The 20,527-nt window shown below is 42.5% G+C and overlaps 1 protein-coding gene across 1 annotated transcript in view; it reads right to left on the minus strand.

Annotated features, from left to right (window-relative positions):
* Positions 1-12,749: 12,749 nt before the first annotated feature.
* The window catches only part of OMA1 (OMA1 zinc metallopeptidase), a 28,234-nt gene continuing 20,456 nt past the window's right edge, over positions 12,750-20,527 (minus strand). Inside the window, exon 8 of the mRNA XM_081867229.1 lies at positions 12,750-13,700. Coding sequence (XP_081723355.1) covers positions 13,515-13,700 — 186 coding nt within the window. The 3' untranslated portion in view covers positions 12,750-13,514. The remainder of the gene's footprint in view (positions 13,701-20,527) is intronic.

A 20,527-nucleotide genomic window follows, 5' to 3' on the forward strand; every position in this document is an offset into this window, starting at 1 on the left:
CTTCCAGCTAGATAGCTATTAGCTAAAATTAGCACGCAAAAAAAGTATGCCAATGGATCATTTAGGATTTGAGAAGTGCAGAGATATTCAGCGTTAATGCAGGTAGAATGCTACGGATATTAATTTATGGATTATATGGATTCCATTATTTGAGGTAGAGACCCTGTAACCCTCTCTCTTGGCCTCCAACTTGATGCTTGAAATTGGCACCATCCAATGTTCAGGACATCCTATGCACGTCTGAGAAACTGCATACATATAATTATAAGAAGGAGCAATAGGGTGGTGGAGGAGGAGGCTCCTTTGCCTCGGAAACACATTTCCACTGTCACTGAAAGATGTGGAGGAGTGGACTGGGAATTTGGGCAAGAGCAAAAGTAGAGATATTAATGAGCCAAAAGGGTTGACATGAGGGAAGATAACAAGTGGTACTGGAGTGCATGATAACCACCTCTCATGCGTTTGAGGGGCACCAGGGAAGAGCTGGTTTGTTTAAGAAGAATCTAATTAGGAGCAGTAAGATGGAAATGGAGGGGTATAATTAGCCATTTTGTTAAAGAGAGAGAGAGAACAAGAACAGCTTTGTATTTATCAAATCGTGATATGATTGCCAAGCAGAGGGTATACTCTTTGTTGAGTTGCTTCAAGCTAAGTGAATAAAACCCTCCATAGATGTCACATGTTAGGTTAATGGGATGTTTACAGTGGATCATGCTGCTTGGTCATTGACATAGGAGCTCAGAAAAATACAGAAGCGTTGGAAGTTTGGGTTCCTGCTTTTGGAAAAATACTGTTTGTTAAGGGAACTGTATCACTAATCATGCAAGTATTGTGCAAAGGTATCCTTAAAACTAGCACCTGTAAGCAGACCATCTTAGCATTTGCAAAACACAACCAATTGACCTGCACCAAGTTCCAAATGGTTGAGATAACATCCCTGGGTGTCTCATGTGACAGAAGACAATTAACTGAATCCTGGGGCCCAATGGAGACATTGCTATTCCAATATGTGCAGTGCAATAGATCATTGCACTGATGGGCTGCAGGGACTCCAAAAGGAGCATTCACAGCATTAGGGATGTCTTAAGGTGTATTGATAAAACTGAGCAACTATCAATATATGCTTAAAGAGCTTTCAGTCTGCAATAAGCAGCCTAAATGGAAAATCCCCAGTAATTTCTGTTTGGAAGTCCAGTGGCTTCTTGCTGAGCAAACACACTTCAGTAAGCAGAGCTGGTTAGTTCTGCCCCATGCAGAAAGAGAAAGAGAAAGCAAAACTGAGAGAAGCAAGAGAAGTGGCTTAAGGTGCAACTCAGAGCATTTTATGCTGTGATGTCAAAAACGAGCATTTCAGTCAAGGGGTGATGGTTCAAGTAGTGTAATAGTCAGAGACAGATCCTGAAGCTGAGGCTCCAATACTTTGGCCACCTGATGAGAAGAGAAGACTCCCTGGAAAAGACCCTGATGTTGGGAAAGATGGAGGGCACAAGGAGAAGGAGACGACAGAGGATGAGATGGTTGGATAGTGTTCTCAAAGCTACCAGCATGAGTTTGACCAGACTGCAGGAGGCAGTGGAAGACAGAAGTGCCTGGCGTGCTCTGGTCCATAGGGTCACGAAGAGTCAGACACGACTAGACGACTAAACAACAACAAATAGTCAGAGACAATCTGCTGGTTATCAGTCGGCCACATGGCAGAATGGGAAAATAACAAGAAAAGTGCAGACTACTGTATTTAAACAACTCGTGTCAGGTTATACTGACATTTCCAGTGTTTACATATTTATTTGATGGGGGGGAAATGCTTTCCTATTCCTATAGTCTATTAAGCAGAGGCACATCAGATGAAAGAAAAATGACTGAGGAAGTTAAGACTACACTATTCCATCTTAGAAAAGCAATAATGAAACCATATTGTTAAAATATAATGTATTAGAAGCATTTGCCTCCGAAAATCACCGTTGAATTACTGAATTACTGAATATTGACTGCTACCGTATAATACACTATATGTAGGGCTCACCCTTGAATACAGTTTGGAAATTTCAGCTTGCCCAGAATGCGGCTTTTATTTGAAGCTAGTTGTTCACTATATATAGCAGCAATTCCTTTACTATCACACAGTCTATATCTGAGTTAAATTCAAGTTTCTGGTTTAGACCTTTTCTGCCAAGTCTTCTGTAACCTTTACAGGGGTGCCAACATGAATAAAATACTGGGGGGGGGGGGCAGGTAAGCCCCACCCCACAAGATGTGACACACATGCACAATTTGAATGGCTGTCTGTCCATCAAATTTGGGGAAGTCTGGCCCCATCAAATATTTTAGGGGGGGGTGAAGGTACCTTGGCCTCTAGGAATTGGGTCCTATGAACATTTAAGTTTGTCAGCTTTAATGCGCTGCTCGTATTAATGTTTAATAATGGTATTTGATTCCTTTCTTATATGGCACAATGTTATTATTTTATTCTGTAAATCACTTTGAGGGACTTATGGAGACCTGCATGGCTAAATCTATATAAATAAGAATGAACATCTGCGTAAATAAAATTCCAGCCCAAGTCAAAATCAACTTTTATCAATGGGCATCCAGTAATCATAGAATTGTAGAGAGTTGGAAGGGACCCAAAGGATCATCTAGTTCAAAACCTTACAATGAAGGAGCAGTTCAGGTATGTGCATTTTCTTCCACATGATGTATCCTAACTACTTCCAGGGACACAGTCACAAGGTGAACCAGTATATTTCATGACCCCCATCATAGATACAGCCACAGCCTCTCAGAAGCAAGTTACATTCCAGCTTCTGTGATTACACGCCATTTCAATCATTCTGGAGGCCAAACCTGTTCCTACTGAAACGTTGGTATTGCATTAGGTTTTCCCGGAAACAGCCAAGATGCAAATTTTAAACGACAGAATAGGTTGCAAAACTGAAATTAAATCAAGCTTATCCAACCCCATTTTTGGCCCGACTCCTGCAGGATTTCAGGCTTCGCATTTCCTATTCTCATGCACAAGATTTTCCTAGTCATTCTATTTCCAAGCCATCAAAGGATAAGAAGCTCTGTGAAGATTCTGATCTCTGGATACCTGACAGTAATAAATGATATGCGTAGCTTCTATGACAGCCTGCTCACTTGGTAACTGATGAGCTGGGGTCGCAGAGAGCTGAGCCCATGTATTTAGCAAATGACAAACCAGCTATGGTGATCGAATCTGTACGGATAGAAAGAAAAGCAAATACAGGTTTTTACACTAAACATTTATGATGGATAGATTCATCTTACTGTGCGCTACTCAGAGTCAAACATGTATTCATCCAGAATACATATGTAATTTGAGGAGTTTTCCTCAGAGATTGTTCCTTAAAACACTCGCTCAGATCTCATCTTCAAGAATGCCAGCAAACAGTGAAGGATTATACCCAAAGCCAGGAAAATATTTTAGTTCACATCCCAAATTAAATCCATAGTACAAAGTTTGGTTACTGTCATAAATAAGAGGAAGACTTCTACTCAACCAAGCAGTGGTGTAAATCAAAATGGCAGGGGAGGCGGGAGAGACAACAGCCACAACCAGACTGCATTTATGAAAGGAACAGTAACTGCCACAACTGTTCTACAGAAGGTTTTGTTCTGTGGGTTTTTTATTTTTTAAAAAAGAAAGTATAAGGGAGTACTTTCTTAAGGGTAGTTCATTTAAAGGACCATCAGTCCTTTGGGGCCGCAAGTTATAAATTTCCACCTGTGTCTTGGTGCCTTCCCTTCCACATTTGTCACTGGAATTATCATCACATTGGAAATATAGGGGGAAAGCTACAGGCATGAAAGAAACCATCCCAGCAGTATTTCAGTGTATTTCTTGAATTACTCCTTTTGTTTGCTTTTTTCCTTCATCGAGAACCCATGTCAAAATTGTGTCTTCTATATTCTGCGCTTGGCAAGTTAGCTAAGGAAGCTAAGGCTTTTAAAGTGTACTGCTGCTTGTACAGTTTTCAGTGTCAGATGTTTTGGTGTGGTTTTTTTGTCATTGCTTTAATATTGTATTGGAATTTGATTTTTAAGAACAGGGCACTTAAATAAATAGGCTAATACTTAAATAAATAGGCTAATAATCTCTCTTTAAAACACACACACATATGGTGGACAAGAAAAACCTAATACCTGTCTGCTGAACTACTGTCATTTCCAAATGATGGGATTTGTGAACCTTTAAGTTTCAAGAGGCATTTGGTAGAGTAAATCACTGAGTGAGTGAATAAATAGCATAGGCAGGTTCCCTGTGCCAGGCTTTTATAACACTTTAGTTTCCCTTCAAGGTCTCTTCTTCTTTTGTTATGAAGCAAGCAGCTAACACTAGAACGTGTCTTGAGTGCCATTTCTTTTTTAACCAAAGTAGTAACAGTTAAACAAACAAAAAGCACCCATGACACGTCCTAGTCTGAGCCACTTGTTTGAGAGCATTTTTGATCTCATGGTCAGGATAGGAATAATGCTAGCCCTAACCCAATGACAGCAGCTTGATACAGCATCCCCATGTATTAGATGACCTTGGAAGACTTGCTACAGAATGGTTGCACTCAACTTCCTCACTTTTTTGGGTGGGAGAGGAGAACAGGGGAGTTGACGAAAAGAGCCTAGTTCCTATGCTGGAAAGGGGAGTATATCCCCTCTTTAGAGAAAATAAGACTAGCATCCAACACAATCCTATGGAAACAAGACCCACTGAGTTTCATTCAGAGTAGTCCCACTGAAAATAATGGGCATAAGTTTGCCATGCCCATTAATATGAATGGGCCTACTCTGAGTAAGTCCAACATGGGCTAAAATCCACTGTATACCATGGTGCTTACTCTCATTTATGCTTGTTTTAATATATTATCTTTTAACTACAATGTCCTGGAATACTTAAAAAAGATACTTATAATAACCCTACTGTTATTAGCACATCTCTTGAGATATGTGAATCCAAGGCGTTATTCTATGTTCCTAATCTTCTATTAAATGGCAGGTGTAATTCTGCACAAACAGATCACCTACAGACATTTCACAGTTGACGAAGCAAGAGCGGATCTGAAAAGTTCCTGGAAATATACAGGCCATCAGAAATGTACTATGTCCCATACAATGCATTCCCCAAGAACATGGCAGCCTTAATACTGAAAGCCAAGTCTCACTTTTCAAACCATTTAACAGCCCCAAAGGAAGATGCTCAGGATCCTCTGCCAAAGCCAGACTAAAATCTGAGGCTGCTTCGATGCATCAATTACAAAAGTCTAGCCGAGGCAGTCAAACTGCCATCTTGTGGTTAACAAATCTTGCTGCTATGACTCCAGTACATTAGTCCTTCCTCATTTATTCCATGCACGTAGGGAATAAATCTGAGGGCAACATATTCCAGGCAGGAATAAAGAGCTTTGATTCTCTGGAGTCTAAATATCCAATATAGATCAATGTTGCTAGAGGGAAAAAGAGAGAAATTTAATTACCTCAAGCTTTAAACCAAATGCAGAAGACAGTGGGGGAGGAAGTGTTTGAGGAGGGCAGAGGCCACCCAAGTGCTACATTGTTCGCAGCAACTACCCGATAATGGGGTAAACAGGATACAACATGAGTAAGAAAGAGTGATTTGGAGGAATCGCAGGAGGATCACACTGGCAGGCAGAGAGCTGAATGGAATCTGACAGAGATGTCCTAGAAATTAAGCCGTCAAAGGCACAGAAATATTCATTGTGACCAACTTTCGTTTGATATTTGGGATAGAAATCATAGCTTTCTGCGGGCTTTCTGGAGCTGCCTCTTGCTGCTTCAGAAATAGAAGTCAAAAATGTACTGGACCTCTCAAAATGGATGCAAGGATGCTGGGATCTTGCTGGGTGTATCTCAGGCTTGTCAGGCACTCAGCACATTTAACACCTGTCAGTTGCTCTTGCTGCTACCATATGGCGCTCAAATCCTCCCTTCTCAATAACCTGATGGTGCTGTAACATCACATTGCTTGTCCTTACCTTCCAGAAAACGGGTGTTTCTCATGAGACTGTAGAGGGAAATGGAGATACATGGGTGGGGACAGAATATGGATAAAAGCCTCACTCTGTGCTATTTTGATTCCAGGCTTTATCTATACCCAAGCCTTTCCTCATCTTACCTGAGCTCCCACTCTCCTATTATTTTGTCCTCTACACATTCAACTGCCCCAATGTCTTGTGGTAACTTGTGTTAAATTTGGTGATTTAATACAGGTTCACATTTCCAGATTAGAAACCCAGTGGTTCAGGGAGTAAAGTATAACCAGTGATTAAAGAGCACAGACTCAAGGCTGTAACTGAAACAAATCCATTGGTGTAATGCTGTACACATGTTATTACCTTCCCATGGAAGATATTATGACCTTTAAAGCAAAACAGGCACATAAAGTGGTATAAGATAGCTATATGGTACATAGAAAATCATATAAGAATAGTGTTATAGTAAGAACAGCATTATAACTGCACTGACAAATCAACTGGAGTCATTTGAATAAATATATTTGGCTTTCTGTTTGCCACACTGAGTGAAGAGTTGGTTTCTTCTTCTAGCCTGCCTAGTTATGAAACAGAATTTCTAAGTTTCCTAGAATACCTGCATATTGGAATAAAATTCATAATCATCCAGCCAGATCTGGGGATGGAGGGAGCACATGAAGAAGAGTTGAAAAGGCAGTAACAAGGAAAGAAACAAGGGGGAATGATTTTCTGTAGACATTTTCTATTGATCAGGAACTAGCACAGAATTTTCCACCTTTTATGTATATATCATAGAATCATAGAATTGTAAAGTTGGAAGAGACCATGAGAGTTATCTAGTCCAACCCTCTGCAATGCAGGAATCTTGAAATACATTAAAATTGAATAAAATAAACATTAAGAACAACAACCACACAGGAATTGTTTATCAGGAATTGGTAGCAACCATCAGGAGACAACTGGCTGAGCAGAAAAGCTCTCATCATCAGAGCTCACCCATTTAATCTCAACATGGTGGGCACTACAATGGAAGATTTCATTTCATGCATAATTTCATTCAACTAATTTCATTTAATTAGGTAATATTTATATTATAAATAATTATATTTAATTCAGGTAACTTCATTGCATAAATAGGCAAAACCCACACAAAATGCAGACTACAGGTGTGTCCAAAATTTAACTGGGACCCCTGATTTTCTGACATGTTCAAAAGTCATGGTCGTGTTGCCATATTCCAATATTTTTCTTCAAAACAAAACAGCATTGATAATTCCACATCCATTATAATGCCCTTGTTGTTATCTTTGGCATTTTTTTAGGTATAATGTTTTCTTTAACCTTGCCATTGAGTTCTTATCAATCACGTCTCACGTGATTCCGTCATTCAGTCAAGGTTCCAAGCAGCTTGCCAAAAGGAGCACAGAGTTGCCATCTTCCATTCTTGTCATCCATTTCCCACCACGGCTGTTCTGTTGCTTGTTGAAATTCATGATGGCTCATATATACCAAGCTCAGAATACCTTGGTTCAGATCTCATTGTCTAATTCTGAGATGGAAAACATTTGGCCCTCCAGAATGAGCCATGGTCAAGAATGATGGGAGTTGTAGTCCAGCTTGTCCCTCCACTTGCCCCTCTACTCTTCTTCTAAAGTTTTTTAGAACACCGGACAATGAGTGAACAATGCAAGTTTTATAGACAGCTTCTCTAATGCAATGAGTTTTTATTTTAAAGAAAGCCAATAATAGGCTTTGGTAATCTCCTTATTGTGGGCCATTCATTAGCAAGTAGCAACGGTGCTGCTTTATTGCAGGGCTATTTTCATATGGGGAGGCCACTATTGTGCTATTAGACCTCTTGTGGTATTGCTAAACTTCCTATAGCCCCTGGTAAAATGATTCTTACATTGTTATACAACAAATAAAACAAATTTCTAAAACTCAGCACTGCACAGAAAAGCCAGCGAAGGAGGAAAACCTCACCAATGCACTCTGCCAGCACATCTAAGAAAATTGTTTAAAAGAGTAGGTATTGAAATTGAAGTGGGCTGACTGGCCACCAAGCAGTGATGGCCAAGGATGTAAAAGGAGTTCAAAATCGTCATTATTTTTCACTGCACTTAAGCTGGGTTTTGTCAAGTGGTGCGTTACTTTACAAGGTATTCTGTTGCACAACAATTTCCTTCTTCCTTTTTGGATGCACAGAAAATCCTTTATCCCTTCCACCTGCAACTGAATACAAAAAGGTCACATAACCAAGTACTACTAAGATCTTATACAGGAACAAAGAGAAAGTAATTCAGCAAGGCTTCAAATTTAATGGCTACTTTACACTTTCTGGTTTGTTATTGTTGTTGTTGTTGTTTAGTCATTTAGTCGTGTCCAACTCTTTGTGACCCCATGGACCAGAGTGCACCAGGCACTTCTGTCTTCCACTGCCTCCCACAGTTTGGTCAAACTCATGTTGGTAGCTTCGAGAACACTGTCCAACCATCTCATCCTCTGTTGTCGCCTTCTCCTTGTGCCCTCAGTCTTTCCCAACATCAGGGTCTTTACCAGGGAGTCTCAAAACTTTCTGGTTATGTTGGTTAATCTTGCAAGCAACTGTGGGCGTCCTGTGTAGACCAAATATTGTAAGATACAGGATTCTTGGGGACGCACACACACACACACACACACACACACACACACACACCACTCCCCTAGTGTGCGATTGATCCCTATAACACCTTGGATACTCCTATTGAATTTGCAGTCTTCATGTAGGAAGTGAGCCTAAACATCCTTTTTATTATTATTTTCTTGCTTTTTATTTTTCCTCATTCATTCCACTTCCTAATATTTCACCTGATGAATTCCAGAGAACTAAAGAGCTTTGCTACTATTTTTGTGGCACTTTAGTGGATCCTAAGCAAAGTAACGGAGGGTTTGGTTTTGTTTTCTTATGGGCCAACATGGCAACTCTTGCTTTTATTGTGCCTTGGAGATGCATTGCAATAAATCAAGGTGATTGTTCCTTAGCGGGGATTTTAGAAGTGATTCCATTAAGGGTCAAAATGATAGTTTCTAGCTTTTGCTAAAGGCTTTTTCATGCTTTCGGAACATAACAAGGCTCTTAATTTATTTTGGCAAGAAGACAGAAGTAGCAAAGGTACTTAAGGAAAGTTGATTTTACAGGTCAAATGGCCTCGAAAACATCGTCACCAAAGCCCGGTGGGGACAAGCCCTAGGAAAAGTGTAGCGGGAGGTCAAAGATTGAGATTGGGGACCAGGAAAGGGGTTAACTTTGTCATTTGTTTCATTTTCTCAACAAGCACTGCCTGACACAAATACCTTTGGGTCAAAAAGTGCAATTTCTGGTGGGAAAGCAGCATAGCCACTTCTGCTGCCTCCAAATGTTCTTTGAACCATTAGCGGGGGCGGGGGCGGACTCTGGGCAAGAGGGTCCTGCATTGCAGGGGGCTGCAACTAGATGATCCTACAATTATTCTACTCTGCTCCCAGCAAACAAATACGCAAACAAAGGCTGCACAGGATATGCAGGCAACTGTGAAATGCTAAACCTTGTAATAAGGCTATGGTCAACTTGCCTGTTGCTTCTTTCTTTGTAGGGTGATTTCCTTCTTCTAAGCCAGGGGTAGGCAACCTATGGCCCATGGGCCACAAGCGGCCCATGGGGGTTGTTTAACCGGCCCCCGAACCAAACTGCCCACTCAACGAGTCCCTGCGCGCTGTGCTAAACTGGCTCGGCGCAATGCAGTGCGGGGACTCGCTTCCACATTGCCTGAAATCACATCTGTGCATGCTCAGATGCCGGAAATCATGGCCGTGCATGCTCACGCACGCACACGATCCAGCCTACGGAGGGATCTCCACTGGAGTGAACCGGCCCAGGCGAGGTAAACCTTGCCAACCCCTGTTCTAAGCTGAAACAGTAATGGCTCATTCACACGAGTTACAATTCAATCCTACCACAGAGGGCAGTAAAGACTGGAATTACTCTGAGGACACAGAGTAACACATATTGCAGAAATGTAAAGTCCTTTTTTAAATAAAATATATATCTGGAACCTTGCCTAGAGGCACTAAAAGCCTCTGAAAATGGGAAGAGCACACATAAGAACACACATTATTTAGAAGTTTAATGTTATGTATAGGCACTTCTTCCTCCCTCATCCATTTAAGATGGTACCCTCACCCAGCTCTCACCACCAGCCATGTCTTTCCCTGGAAAGGCCAGACCTAGCCAGTTATTCTAGGTCTTAACTAACTTCCTCACTAGACTCCTGTAGCAGAGTTTACCTGGGGAAGCCCACAAAAATGCCCAGAAACCTCAAATGGACAAAAATGCAGCTATCCGATTGTTGGAAAAGACTGAGCACATTATTTTGGCACTGTCCAGTCTGCATTATGTGAGGCGCTTTCCATGCTCCCTTTTAGGAGGTGCTGGGTGCCACCTTTACAACTGTAAACAGCTTGGGGCCTAAGCACTTTAAACAATAGCCTCCTCAGTATGTAGCTGACAACACAATAAATTTCAAGAACTGACTTTCGCAGGTGCCATACTAGGAACAAGGCATTCTTGGTAGTGCCACCAGCTTTCTGGGATGCTGAGTGACTTTAAAAACCAAGTAAAAACTCTGCACATTCACAAAGGCCTTTGCAATTAGTTGCCTTTTGTGCTCTACAGCAATTCACCTGCAACATGTTCCTCAGTGAGATAAGAAGTTGTACAAATCTGGGGGTGAGGAGAACTATCGTAGTGTGTTTTTTTCTGTTTACTTTATGTGACAGTGGCCAAATTTCTGAGCTTTTCTGTTTAAAAAACAAACATCTCCTGTCAATACAAATGAAAAGAATGAAGTGGCAGGAGATGGTCAAGGTGAGCTCTTACCTGTTGCCGGCATCTTGCATACTGATCTATACATGGCTTAGGAGCAGTATGCACTAAATCAAGACACAAAGAATCAGGTCTGGCAATCAGAGGCAGAGCCAACCTTGAAAATACCTCCTTCAAATAAAGATAAATTAGGTAGGTGTTGGCACTGTTCAGAGAGCTGGTGTTCTTCAGCTGAAGTCAGTAAACAAACTACAACTTACGAGCTTGTTAGTTCACACTTGTCCAGTCGATACTGGATGCTTTCTTTTAGTGAAATCAAAACAAAGAGGCAATTTAAAAGCAAAAATATGGTGTTGTGCTGTCTCACAAGACAAGGCAGCTCTGCCCTTAACAAGGGGACTGCTTCGGATTCCATCTCTATGTCTAATAAAACACTGCAGTCTTATTGGTTCTGCGACTGAAGGTTCATGTTGATCGTTTCATTTTTTGTTTCTCTGAAGCAGTGTATGAAAGATCCAAAGCTGCCAATTCTGAGTTTCATGGACTTCAGAAGACTGGGAGGTTTGGAATAATTAAAAGCAGCTTTTCATCTCCTTCAGTTTGTTTCACGAGTATGGGTGAAACCCAACCAAGTAAGACTCAGAGAAGACCCACTGAAATTAGTGTGCACGACTATGGCTGCAATCTAATGGCAGATGGCAGAGAGACTGGCCTCCTGAAGGCTTGTTGGGTAGCAGAAGGGGTGACAGGGGCAACCCCTAGCTTTCTTAAGTAATGGAAGATAGTCTTCCTCCCTTAAAAGTTGAGATCAATCTGAAGCCTCATCTGGCCCTCTTCCCTGTCCTGTTAGGATCTGAGCTGGCATCTATGGGACTGGCAGATTTTGTGACTATAAGAGTTGTGGCACTGCAGTGCTCTACAATGACTGGGGACATGGAACCAGGGACCCCTATTTGAGGAAATAGTGTGCAAAAATATTGTGTATGCGGCATTGTTTCATGTTTTTACATTTTCATCAGGTGGGGGGGGGGTATAAAGCTTTCATCATCCCACATTTCCCCAGGTTTTCATATAAGAACATACAAATAACTTTTAAATGTTATGGCACCATGCTGTTAACCAAAGGTGGAAAGCCATGGGCCTTTCTCTGATGTACTGTGTCAAGTAATTATTATTTAATATTTGTTCTACAGTAGAAGCGGAGGAATTTCAGTTTTCCAGAGTAAGCAAACGTGGGGGGGTGTATATTTCCCTATAGTTTGCAGTCCATAGAAAGGATAGAACTCAGAGAACTGTTTCAGTGTTGGATAGCAGCAAAATGCAGTCTAGCAACCATGGCTGAGACTTTAATGCAGGCATATGCAGGAGAACAGGAACATGTGGTGAAAATGAGGAACTCTGCTAGGACAACAAGGAGCAAAGGAGTACTATGGTCCAATAAGAGACATCAGTGAAGTTATGCCTCAAAACATTTACCCAAGGAAACGGGGGGGGGGGATCACTGAGTCTGGACTATGTGGCGTTAGCGGCATGCCTTGCTGCTTTATAAATCACTAGCAGGCACCTCACAGCACATCATCCAACTCCAGGGAGTTTCCTTGAGCATCAATCACTGGGTTTTCAAGCACTGATCTGACCAGGACAAAGTCTACTGTAACTAATTTAACCTTTCCAAGTGGTATTCTGTTTACTTAAATGACACCGGCAAATAATCTACCGCACTCCTTAGTGCTGTATGTCAGATTTTATCCAATAAAATTTTGTCTTGTGCCTTACAAACGTGTTTACATTGTAAGGTTAACTCCACAGTCCTTTGGGATTGCTTCAAAGTGAAATGTTGACTCAATCTGTCTTTTAGAGAGTACAAAGAGAGGGAATTCCCAACAGCAGGTGAACCAATTAGGTGATATTCGAACCAGACCACTGGTCAGTTTATTGCATCTTGATCCTTGTAAAAGGCAGCGAATTCTTACCAATATTTTATAAATATCATTGGACAAAACTAACTGAGCTTGCAACAAATTCAAGAGGATTTACACAGGTAAGGGATACTATTTCATTATTTGCGATAAAGGGACAGATTTGTATCCAACTTGAGCCTGGGGATACAACTTAAAACTGCATTGCAAGAACTGCCCTTGGATAGATATTTAGGCAGATGCAATGTTTCCATTTTTCCAATATGTAGCCCTCCCTGCCCTCCCCACCACACTCAGCTGGACATCCCTTTGAGACATCCATTGGGAAACGGGGGTGGGGGGTGGAGGAGATTATAACATGATTGGGAAAAGACATAGTTCTGACAGTCAGACTAACATTTCGGTGTACAAGAGGATTTGCTATTGCATCCTGGTTATACATCAGTATGTATGCGAGTGCCATCTGGGGCACTGCTGAACACCCCTGCCCCCCATGCAGACAAAGGTTTCCTGTTCTCTTCCATCACAGAAACTGCTCCTCGTGTTCCTTGTGCATATGAAGCATTCTTCTGCAAATCCATTCAAGAGCCGAGTTCCAGAGGCACATCACTGTCAAAAATTGGGGCCATAAATTAATAGCACTGTCTGGCCATTTCAAATTTCCGAAGCCGTTTCCTGAAAAGCACAGTACTTGCCTTGAGAATTTGGATAACGTTAATCCATGAAGCATTTCTGCCTTCACCTGCAGAGTTATTTCCCAGCTACTATGTCCACGTGTGTCTTCTCCTTTGTTCTGTAAAGAGCATCAGGAGTGAGGTTTGGGCCTCCCTCGTTTTTAGACGATTGCAGAATTTGTTGCTTGGCCAGTTTGAAAGCAAAGCGTGGATCCTGTCCAGGCAAAGCCGGGCAATTGCAGTGCTCCCTGATTTTAATTACCTGCGGCGGCGACAACAAAAAGACCAAAGAAAGAAAGTTACCATGTGGGAGAACGAACTCCAGTTTTTTAAAATGGAAATGACCAGCTTCTTCCCAGGATTGCTACAATGCAAAGACTAATGAAATATAGAGCAATTTAATGAGTGGTCAGGGTTTGTGCACTTGGGAGTTCACTGGATCCTTTTGGCTGCATAAAGTTTAATACTGGTTGCTTAAACATACTGCCTCAGTCTGATTTTGAAGACTGCCTCCCTTCCTGCCCAGGCTACCTTCCAATTCAGCAGGACTCCCAACCCTTAGGGGAGACTTTGTGGAGAGCTAGGGATGGCGGGGTGGGGAGGAAGAAGGGGCAGGGAAGTCAGCTTTCTTTGGCTCCCTACTGCCCCATTTTCTCTGGATCCAATCCACTGTGTCCACTGAAACAGAGGCCTCCGAGGGAAACAATGTCATTAATATGTAATCACATCGTGGACCAAAAAATGCTTCTCTGACCCAGAAGAATACTGGTTCGATGCCAGTGTTAAATTACAAAACTTTATTTGAATAGCTTTAATAATTTATAATCAGCTAATTAAAATATAAAAATACAGGCATACATATATAGCAGACGACTCTATAGCGGTGGTTTTTAACATTTTTTGGAGGCGGTCACATACCCCCTTTGAGAATCTGATGAAAGCTGATGGAAACCCTTCCCAGGAAAATGCATCCATGCACGAACACAATTTTGCATGCATTTATTTTATTGCATTGGGGAAATCATTTTTTGTGCCCAGTCCTCCCACCCCATCCATGGAACCCCTGGGGGGCATGGACCACAGCAGGTTTGGTGAATTTCCCTGTGGTTGGAAGGATGGGAAAAGTCCACCCTCCACTCACAGCTCTTTCTTCACCCTCTGTCCTCTCCTTGTCCTCCAGCTGAGTTCAAGCAATTCCTTTTTTGGCTGCGCATGAAAGCATGCTGAATGTTTTAAGAGTAAAAAAAGAGAGAAATGCTTCCAATAAGTTGGTTCCTTAAAAGTCAAGCTGGTCATGAAATTCTTATCACGATATCCCATATTGTTCTAAATGGCACTGACATGATGGGCAAACTGGAATTGTCCAGACTGGCATGCTGTTGGCACAGTGTATCTGTGCAGAGTTAAAAATAAGGATCTGAATGTTTCATCATCTGCTCAAGCATCAAACCGTATTTGTATCACTGCAACATTACTCAAAGTTGATTCAGCTATGGTGCTGCAAAAGTGGCTTAAATACATGCTGTGCAATCAAGCTTTTTTAAAAAAATATAAACCCATTCAAAACATTTCTTACCCAACTTCACTGCACAGCGACTTCAGAAGGCTTACTTACTAAAAGAGTTTCAAATTCACAACACAGTTATTAAAAGCCAGGCAGGTAAGTCACAACCAGTCAACCAAAAATCATTCATATCGGTGCCAGATATTACTGAAAGCCAGGACACATAACCAAGTCTTTAGGTGGTGGCTATTTTTTATTTTTTTAAAAAAAATGTTAAATTTCTTACTGCCCTTCATCCAAGGATCACATTTTACAATATAAAAACACAAAATACTTAACATAGCAACAAACCAAAACAATAAAAAAAAACCTACACACAGTTTAAAAGGCAATAGATTGGAATGTTTTTGCCTATCACCTCAATATATGTAATATATGTAATGAAGGCACCAGGTGAGCCTCCCTGGGGAGAGCATTCCACAAGCGGGGAGCCACTGCAGAAAAGGGTAGGTGCCAGCCATATTACAGAGCAGTGAGAGTCAGTGGCGTAGCGTGGGGGGTGCCAGGGGTGCCGGCCGCACCGGGCGCAACTTGGGCAGGGGCGCACTCGCACTAGCAGCTCTCTGCCCCTACTAAAATCCACTGGTTAGGGAGCCCGCGCTCGCTCGGCTTGGCGAGGAGGTCGCAGAAGGGGGAGAGCAAAGCCTTCTGCCGCTGGCAAAAAAAGGAGAGGAAGCCGGGCGGGCGGGCGGGCTGGCTGGCTCGCGGGGGTCTGGCTGCGCCTGCTGCTGCCGTTGCCGCTGCTGCCGGGCTTTGACAGCTTGGCGAAGCGGAGGGAGAGGTAATTGCGTCTCTCTTTCCACTGGCCGCCTGGGTAGTGAGCCGAGCGGAGCAGGGAGTCTGGCGAGGGGGCGGGAAGAGACTTTCCCCCCTTTTTCCCACCTCGCCTGGTCAAAAAGGAGAGCGGAGTCTCCTCAGGGTGCCCTCAGGCAGGGCAGGGCAAGGCAAGCAGAGCGAGGAGGAGAGAGAGGGGAAGGGGGGGGAGCAGCCAGGAAACGACGCGGTGTGGAGGGGGAATCAATTAAGGAGAGAAGCCTCGCTGCTGCTGCTGCTTGGGAGAGTAAATTACTGTACTTGCCTTGCCCCGGGTTAGGGGGCGCAAATTATTTGCCTTGCCCCGGGTTGGGGGGCGCAAATAATTGCCTTGCCCCGGGTGCTGATAACCCACGCTACGCCGCTGGTGAGAGTGGCAAAAGTGGAACGCCTTTATCAAGCAAATGCCATAAAGACCCACTCGCCCCACCTTCACAATAGATTCATGGTCAAGCTTAGGTAGCTTCTGCTGGCATTTTGCAGAAACCCTCACTGTAGTTTAGACATCACCTGTTTACACAAACCAATCATGCTCTCAATGCCACAGCCTACCCCTCATGTAATACACATCACTGGAACACAAAGAGACCATCTCCTGTTGCCATAGTTAAGTACACAGACAATTCTGGCTGGCGTGAGGAAGCAATTTTTATTTTAAGTTTAAATTTTAGAATCATTTTGTGTCTGTGTGACTTCCCCTAGATACAGAGGAATAAAAAGCTTCCCTCACACAGCTGGCTATTGAAGCCATATTTCTCCTCACAAAAAAATGCCCTTTTTTTAGTATGTAAATAAATGCTATTTTCTAAAACTAGCCAAGAAACAAACACCAGCTTTTGAAAACAAGTTCCAGCCAAACAACTTTTAATTTATTTATTTGCACAATCCAAAGGTGGAAAAAGAATAGTTGACTCATCACCAAAACCTCTCTGAGCTGAGGGTCTCACATACCCCTCTGACATCGTTTATTTATTTTTACTATGCTCCCATCTCCTCCCTCCCCTGCTGCGAGTACATTTTTCTTCTAAAAAATGTAACTTTGTTTTCCAGATGGCCCTCCGAATATCGCCCATAGAAATTCACAAGATGTATATCAAGCCGTTTCCACTTCAGCAACCAATCAATTCCTTAACAGATATTCGCAATGGCAGAGTTTCCTCTTGTTCTTCTTGCTGAACAGAAGCCACTGCAAGTCTGCATTAATGTCAAACAGCATTATTCAAGCCAAGTAGAAATCTAAAGATTTAGGTTGTATCTTGAAAAGGGCAATGTAATCCGCTTTTAAACTAATTTAGCATTTTTAAATCTCTACGCTTCTCCCCCTCCTCTCTCTTTTAACTATATAGTGTCTATCTCCCCTTTCTCTGCTTTAACTTATCTAAAACACTGGTGCATGTAGAAGGAAGACCGTCAAGAGCCACAAGACAGTTCAGAGAAAACATTCGTACCCCGTGGAGGTGGATTCCCCTCCTTTTGCTTTCTTATTCCACATCAAGCAGTTAGAGGGGGCGAAAGGTGGCTGATTAAACACCCGCCACACTGATTCATACTCCATTAAATACAAGATGAAAACTACAGGCACAGCTGAGGGAGGGGTGAGCTCAGCACTGCCCCTCCTGCAGCCACACTCCAGACAGAGTGATATTTGCAGCAATTTCCAACCGCTATGAGAAAAGTTATGTCTCATTAAGGGAGTGCCCTTCCTTGGCTACTGATGTTTTGCTTAAGGCCAGCAGTGCGCTGGCATTACTGGCAACGTATGCCACTGCTTTGCAACTGGTGGGGTCAGGACCTGCTAATAGGTGGCAGCGTGACCTAAGGTGTGCCGCAACAGCAGAAATCCCCTCATATGAATATATGGCAGAAATAACAATAGCAATTCAATCCCATGCATGTTTACTTGGTTCTATTTAGTTCAATGGGGGTTACTCACTAAGTGTAGCCTAAGGCCATACCCTGGGGGGAAATGTGCTTTAGATAGTGTGAAAACACATTAATTTATTGTATGTTTAAGTATACTAAAGTAGTGACCTATAAGTCAATATTTTTCAGTTTAATTCTTCAGCCATGGGAGCTCATGGCAGAAGTTTCTTTATGTAGCTTGTTCCTATTATGTGATGGTGAACTTCTCTTTCTCACTCATGTAAAATATCCGCATCTTTCCCCCTGAGGCAAAGACTGGATATTATTTAGAAAACACAGCCAAATGACTTGTGCACGGCAATATACTTAGAATGCACCACGGAAGATCATCTGGGCGTTTGCTCTATCATGTCTCATTCATAGCAAGAAAGCACTTGAGGGAAGGAAACCCACAGAACTCATGGGGAAAGTGTGAATTCTGTCCTCAAAGTAATCTACTTTATCAGATTTTTTTAAACAAAAACAAGAAAATACTATGGAAAGGCAAGCTGCTTTAAAATTATGCAGCTTTGAGAGGGTTTGCCAGGTAATTTAGAACAAGAATGCTCTAGAAGTAGAAATAAAAGTGGCCACATTCTCTTCTAACATGTTTCCTGAGAAAATACATATTCTCACAAATGCAATCTTTAGTTGACAGCCTGTTAGTTACTGTACAGCAGGTACACATCGTATAATCCAAGAAAAGGGGTGGGGTTTTTCTTCCAATTCTGAAAATGTTAGGTTTTCTAGCCCCGTGCAGTTTCAAGGCCAATTCAATTATACCAGCTAGTAAAATATTTACCTTTGAGTTTGTCTGTGTCACAAGCAACGTGAAATCTGGACTGAAAATGAGTGATGTTTGTACAGAGCAAGCGGCTTCTCCATAAATTATCTAAAACCTGGAGCATACTTTATAGCCAATACTTGTGCTTCAGAACATTGGACAATTATACTGTGTTGTTTTGTTTTAAGATTACCTTTATGTCCTACTCCTGTCAAACAGGGACAGTCTATTTACACCACTGGCCTCTAAATAAAGAAGTGCCTTTGAGTCTAACATGCAGGTTTTTTAATAGGCAGATAGCATTTGGGTGTGTGATTATTTTAGGGATCACACCAATACAGAGGAGGTATTTAACACTTCCCTCCCCTTTTGTGGTCTTGAGGAAAATCTCTCCTCTAAAGGTACAATCTGCATTTCTTTTATTCTTCCATGTTGTCCAAAATTATTCGCACGTTTCCTACCAAGAAATCAGACACTGACTTCCAGCGTATTCAGGCCTGTTTCTAAACAAGTCATCTTCAAACCAGGGGGTATGAAGCTGCCTTAACTGATAGCTCTTTATTTAAAACTAAAATCCCTAGTTTGCACATAATGCTAAACTGAGAGTAGTTTTAAATTCTGAAGTTTTAAATGAAGTATGACACAGGCAATCTCATTAAAGCACATACAGTGGTACCTCAGGTTACATACGCTTCAGGTTACATACGCTTCAGGTTACACACTCCACTAAGCCAGAAATAGTGCTTCAGGTTAAGAACTTTGCTTCAGGATAAGAACAGAAATCGGGCTCCAGCAGTGCAGCGGCAGCAGGAGGCCCCATTAGCTAAAGTGGTACTTCAGGTTAAGAACAGTTTCAGGTTAAGAACGGACCTCTGGAACGAATTAAGTACTTAACCTGAGGTACCACTGTATTAATTCAGCCAAGTAGGAGCTATGCACCTTTCATCCCAACCAAGTGCTCCTGGAACCAGACCCCAACATCCTACTCAAGGTTAACACCAGTTTCCATAGACATCAAGACATAGTCCTGCCCAACGTCTGCGTGGTCAGGGCCTCAGAGCCAAAGCTAAGACCTCACACTTGCAGATCCCTGCCAACTCAGTTGGGGGTGGCAGCAGCCGCAGCTTCATTCCACAAGAGCACCCCCCTGGAAGAAATCTACAGGACAGCCACTTGAGCTCATATCTCCACATCCAAGGGGGATATGTAGGCCTCAGCAGCGATGGCCTTTAGCAAGTGGGTGGGCGCTCCATAAAGATATCCTTGCTACCCTAGAGTGGAATAACCACTGCTTCGGAACAAGCCCTGCCTGTATGCTCTAACCATTACGCTAAATGCCAGATAAGCTGCTGAGCAGGATTTTGTCATGTTTGGGGCATACCTATGGGAGAGGTTTGGAATACCAGATTGCCCACCTGGGGCTGCTGTCGCTGGGAGCCCTTGCATGACAGCAGCCAGACAAAAGGCCTGCTAGGAAAAGCTGCTCTGGTTGAATTTCTGCCTGTACTGGCATGTTCAAGGAGGCATGCCAGAAAAAAGAGAGTCAATCCTCGAAGGGCACAAGCAGAGCAAGTGGTCCCTGGTCACAAGATAGAGAGGCCTCAGCTGTGTTTCCAGTGGCAAAATGATTTTATCAACATGTAACTTGGAAACGTGGTCAGGCTATGCTGCTTGACCAAGCACACAGTATTGCTTGTGTTGCAGAGGATTTAAGGGGAAAGACATGACTGGGCTGAGGCTGTGTGTGTCTTTATCCCTGCCTCTGTAACAAAACCCTAATATGGTTCAGCACAGCGCCTTCATGACCTTTAATCAGGATGGGCATGCAAAGGGACACAGCAATGTGATTTGCCTGAAATGCCTAGAACTAGCCTGAGACAAGGGTTAGCAAATACCAGGTAGAGCAGCATTTTTGTTAGGGACCAGGCAACAATTTCTTTCCCACTGGTAAGTCCCCAATCACACGCATACACAATCTGAGCTTCTCAGCAGAAAAAGCTGTGGCATTTGAGAGAACTTCTAAAAT

Source organism: Podarcis erhardii (assembly GCF_964252035.2).
Source record: "Podarcis erhardii genome assembly, chromosome: 6".
Taxonomy (NCBI): Eukaryota; Metazoa; Chordata; class Lepidosauria; order Squamata; family Lacertidae; genus Podarcis; species Podarcis erhardii.